Source organism: Bos taurus, chromosome 16 (assembly GCF_002263795.3).
Source record: "Bos taurus isolate L1 Dominette 01449 registration number 42190680 breed Hereford chromosome 16, ARS-UCD2.0, whole genome shotgun sequence".
Lineage (NCBI taxonomy): Eukaryota > Metazoa > Chordata > Mammalia > Artiodactyla > Bovidae > Bos > Bos taurus.
The window spans coordinates 4550528-4555730 of NC_037343.1; the positions used below are offsets into that span (position 1 = coordinate 4550528).

A 5203-nucleotide genomic window follows, 5' to 3' on the forward strand; every position below is an offset into this window, starting at 1 on the left:
AGTTCCTCGGCCTAGATTTTCAATTTTGGTATGTACAGAACCTCATCCTTAGCCTTGAAAATTAGCACGATCCTGAAGGATCATTCTTTAAAGGATTGAGTCTGTGGGAAGACAATGGTGGCCTTCGCTCCTGGCATTTGAAGGGGTGACCGCTTTTCCCCCGATCAGGTTTGGAGGCTTCCCTTTTCTGGGAGGTGGTATCCAGCTTTCTTTCCCTGGAATGCAGAATCCATTCATCCACTTCCCTCTATCTTGGAAACTTTAAGGGAACATTTTTAGCCAGACAGAAGTCAACCAACACCATAACATGGTTTTAATGACTCATTTATTTATTCAAAATTAAAATCTGCTATGAAGACAGACAAACAATGTAACATTCCCAGAGGAATTGAGTTGCTTCTAGTTCAAACTGAGTTCTATTAGAACCAATTTTAGGTTGTTATAAATAACAAGCTGACCACAGCTTTCAAGAATGAAGTGGTTGGGGAATGAGGTCAGGGGAATCCCTCAGAGCCACTGGACTATTAATCGTCAAAGCGGCTCCCTGGTTTCTCTTCCTAAGAGTGTAAGAGTCTCGATAACACTCGGGGAGCCCAGGGACCCGGGTGGGTCCAGGGACAAGAGAAATCAGAGGGCGGTCAGGGAAAACAGCCCAACAGCTGGCAAGCATGGTTAGGCTTGGAATGGAAACTGCAATTGGCTCCACAAGGAACATTTCTTTATATAACTTACAATTTCTTTTTAAACACTAAAATACCATAGGGTATCACCCTATGGAAACAGCTTAAACACAGGTGAAATTAATAAATATTGAAGAAAAAAGTATAATATTCGGCTTCTTCCTAAATAGCTCACAGAGAAGCTCAGTAAATAAATATATGTGGGAGCTGAGGTATCAGAGGTAATAAATACTCTAGGGGAGAGGCACAGTACAGGTCTCCAGGGAGCTGGCTCTGCTCTCCCAGAACCCTGGATTGGATTTCAGAGGTCTTCCGTTTACGTCATGGAGTCTAGTAGAGTCACCATCCTGGAGGTCTTCTTCCCTAGAATGCTTCACTTTTGCATCTTCGTTGTCATGTAGGTTTCTATGTAGTTGATGAAGATGTCAAACTCACTCATGGCTTTGTAGACACCCCTCTCTTGGAGCTGTGTGGGGAGACAAGACGTGTTCAGTGAAAACTCCCTCTGAGCAAGTGAGTGGGTCCCTGCTGGGAAGGTCATGACCCTGGGCCCAGAGGCTGCACTAGCTTGCTTGCATTGGGAGATGAAGGACAGACTCTGGGCATCTGGAGAGATGCCGGACTGTCAGCAAAGGCTATGCGTTGCCCTGGACCTTGCCCGGTGGGCAGCAAGAGGAACATTCACTTTGCAAAGTGTGGTTTTTCGAACGGTGCTTTTCCAGCAATTTTAAACGTCATGTGCTCACGTGACGCTTATTCAATATCTGATGAAAACACATTAGCGGAACCACTTTGAAAGAAAGACAATGAGAGAGAGAGAGAGAGGTAGCCTTGTTCCTGTTTATGTTCCCCCACCCGTGGAGTGAGCAGGCCCAGCCCCGCTGCTCTGACCTACTGCAGGGAGGTTCATGGCCCCTGATACTGGAACCTGCCCAGGGTCTGTCCCCCACCCACGAGGAGGACATAGGTTCCGCGGCTTCTGGAAAATGGGGTAGAAGAGCTCATGGACAGCTGGAAGTGAGAAAGGCCACTTCGTTTGAGAGCTGAGATTCTCAGGTGCCTTGTGTGGTGAGGCTGGCGGGTGGAAAGAGAGGGGTCAAGTCAGGTAAGGAGAGCTCTGCTTCCTGCTCTGGGCTCGGGGTGCTCAGGCTGCGCCCCTGGGTGTGTTTGTAAGTGCACGTTCACGTGTCAGCTTCCTGCACGTGCGGCTTCAGACTGGATCCCAACAAGCTACTTTCTGTTTCCTCTGTCACTCTCCCCAGCACCCCGCTCGCTGTGTTCACAGCTGGCGGGCCGGCCCAACCGGCAGGCCTGCGAAGGCAGGGAGCAGTCATTTAGAAACCCCCAAAGACACTTCACAGAAAACAAATATAACTGAGGTGGCGGCCCCTCACTGGATGAAGAGGTCACCCCACTTGCCGGGTTCCCACACTCCCTCCGAGCAAAGTTCAGGGCCTGCTGAGCACCTGCCCACCTCTGCCCCTTCGAGAGTGGATGGAGGTCACGGTCCTCAGGCCCTCCCTGCCAGCAGCCCAGCCTCACCTCACTGAAGACTCTCTTCACCTTCTCCACCGCCTTGCTCTTGTTTTCGCAGGGCAGAAAGCGATGCTGTGGAAAAGGAGAGAGTATGAGCAACATTGGTGGCTGGTCCCAGATGCACCGTGCTTGGGAGACAGCCTGGGAGCAGGAGGAGGCCAGCTCATCTTGAAGGCCCACCCTGCATCTCAGGGAGGACTGAGCCTGGGCACCCTTCCCCACCAGGCAGAGACGAAGCACAGCAAGGCAGGGGCCAGGCGGCATGTGTGTCTCTAGGAGCTCCTCCCCACCGTTAACAAGGCTGCATCAACACCTCTGTCTTGGAGTTTCCTTCCGGGCGCATCCCAGTGCCAACCAGACTGCTGAGCCAGCCCTTCTTCCATCCTGTCCTGCTTCTGGCCTGTCCCCCTCCTTGGTCCCAGCCACAAGGACCATTTCTAAGTGCCCCGCAGAGCAGAGACACAGGGTCAGCCCTGCCAGCCAACCCCCTTGCCTAGCGCTGTCCTGCAAATACAGCCCAACTGATTTCTCAACATCGGCGAGGGAGCAGAGGAAACTGGTGGGGAGGGTATCATTGCAGTTGGAGGGATCAGTAATCCTGGGGGATTATTCGCAGACACTAGCCTGGGACCAAGGATCCCCCTGGCTCTTCTAAAATGCCAGGACAGTCCTGGCAGTCAGCCGGGCCCCACCTGAAGCTCTGCTTTCAAAAGGTCGAGAAGAAGAGGAAGGGGCCTTCCCTCTCCCAGGCCCTCTGCTTCTGCCTGCTTCCGTGGGGCCCAGGGCCTCTGTCCCCAGGGACAAGGGAGCCCTGGCTGAAGCTCTGGGCCCCTTTCACGTCGAGGCCGGGGACTGCTAATAACCCACAAATGACTCACAAATAACAGGAAAGCTATTGCAAATCTTCACATGTAAGCACTCAGCAACCACCCCCACCCGCGGCTCAGAAACAGCCGAGCCAGGCCTGGGGTTCCGGAGGGGCAGGGGCCCCGAGGGCTGGTGTCCCGGGGTCTCTGGGCGAGAGCAGAGCTTGAAGAGGAGGTCTCAGCACGAGCCCAGAGGAGCCAGAGCTGGCCTGCTACTCACACAGCGCCGCAGCCGCAGCCGGAGGGTCTTCAGCTTCTCCCCCAGTGAGTTCACGTGCTCCTTGATGTCAGGCCCGTGGTTCTCAGCCTGTGGCATCACCTCTTCCAGGTAAAACTGGATCATTTCCGACAAGGCTTGGCAACCCAGGTAACCCTGAGGGCGGAAACCAAGGCGGGTGGTGACCCGGGAGGAAGGGCTACACTGCCTGAGAGGACGGCTCTGTTCCCCAAGGACCTTGTTCAGTGGCCACCTCCCCCTGGAACGGAGCCCTTGGCAACACCCAACCCCCTGCCTCCCTCTGGCTATGTGCTGAGTTAAGATCTTCCCACTTCTCCTTTTTTTGAAGTGAAGGAAGCAGACCCAGCTCCCTGCAGGCGAAGAAGCAGAGTCTCCCTTGGGCACACCGCAAGCTCCTTGCCCCCGCCAAACGCACTCACCCCAGCCCTCACCTTAAAGTCATCCAGCAGAGACTGGGTCAACAGTAAGCTGTGCAGTTGGTCCTTCATTTGCTGCAAGAAGAACAGAAGGAGAATGAACCCAAGGTTTGGAGCAATACTGAGAAGGACTGTCTTTCTGATATCCTTTTATTGAGAGACTTTTTGATTTTTAGTCAACACAGCCCTGTCTCCAAAAGGGAAAGGAGAGGTTTTGAAACAGGACATTCAGCAGCGCTGAAGCCCTTAGTTAAACCAGGTCCTTCCTCCGGGGATCAAGTTCTTTTAAAAACCTGGCTGATTTTGAAGGCAAGGCAGAAGCCTGCCTGGGTCCCAGTCTTCTTTCTGTAGAGCTGCGTCACGTGTGCAGGGACCCCCATTCCCAACCCCTCAGCACCCTCTGCTTTGCTGTCTCCAGCTGCAGCACTGACCGTTCTCTGGGAGTGGCAAGCATCTTCTCCTGCAGGTCTCCCCCTGTATGCGCTACCTCCAACCCATTTGTCATTCAGGTTCTGGAAGCCCTCCAAGCTGAGGCAACTTTTGTATCCCTGCCACGGGGTTTTGGGAACATCTTCACCTCCAATCAGATCTCTCCCAGCCAATGAGGTATTGAGCTCCAGAGGAATCCTTTACAGATTTTCTAGCATAGGCTAGATGTGCCTTTACATTTTTAAAGACAACTTTTCTTGCACAATCTGCTACATCACCAGAGCTCAGATTAACTCACTGAACCCACAGTTTGACCAGGGACTCTTAAGAATTTCAGCTTCGAGGGGAATGGGTGCTGAGGGTGGAGGTGAGTGAAAAGGAGGCTCTTGTGAGTGCCTGCAGAATGGCTCTTCCTGCGGTCCTAAGGGAGAAATGGGACAGGAGGGCTTTATACTCACAAAGAAAGTCTTCACCTTGCCGAAGGCAGCTCGGAGCTCCCGCAGCATGTGGGGCAGGCTGGTTGGCAAGTGGATACAGCTGCTGTCAGACAGGGTGCTCGCATCTCGGCTGGCTGCCACCCCAGCCAGGAAGACCAGGCAACAGAGCAGGGCTGAGCTGCTGGGCATGGCGGAGCTCTGTCTTCTTCGTTGAGTCGGACTTGTGGTTTGGTTTTGCAAGAGCAAGCCCCTGTTGTGTAGACCTTCACCTACTGTGCCCCCTTTTATATTGTGTGAGGCCTCCCATTCACAAAAAGCCACAGTGTCACTCACAGATTTCCTGGCAAAGGTTTCTTTGCCCCTCCCTTCCCTAGACCTCTCCAGCTTTGCATTTGGTGAACCTCTTACTCAAAAGTTTTTAAATATTGCATCGTAAGCAAAAGAGATGGGTGAAAAATGAACTTCTGCATATGGCTATTTTTAGGAGAAACTACCTCTCTCTCTCTTTAAAAATAATGTTCAACTTCTCTTAATTAAAAAAAAAAGTTGATTTCCTGGGGTGAACAGCTGCTCTGTACGCAGGGACCCACAGTTGTGGGTT

At 52.5% G+C, this 5203-nt stretch overlaps 1 protein-coding gene and 1 long non-coding RNA gene across 3 annotated transcripts; one reads left to right on the forward strand and one right to left on the reverse strand.

Annotated features, from left to right (window-relative positions):
• Positions 1-845: 845 nt before the first annotated feature.
• IL10 (interleukin 10) lies at positions 846-4782 on the reverse strand (the record flags this gene model as incomplete). The annotated part of the gene is given in 5 exon segments (NM_174088.1): positions 846-1146; positions 2223-2288; positions 3303-3455; positions 3752-3811; positions 4624-4782. Coding segments are annotated over 5 exon segments (531 nt in total), but the record flags the coding sequence as incomplete, so codon positions are not given.
• On the forward strand, positions 1650-4630 carry LOC104974370 (uncharacterized). 2 transcript variants are annotated; one of them, XR_003029682.2, is made up of 3 exons: positions 1650-1736; positions 2275-3410; positions 3649-4630. It is a non-coding gene; the product is annotated as an uncharacterized lncRNA (long non-coding RNA). The 2 variants fall into 2 exon arrangements; XR_003029685.2 differs by having other exon boundaries at positions 1698-1785.
• Positions 4783-5203: the final 421 nt, after the last annotated feature.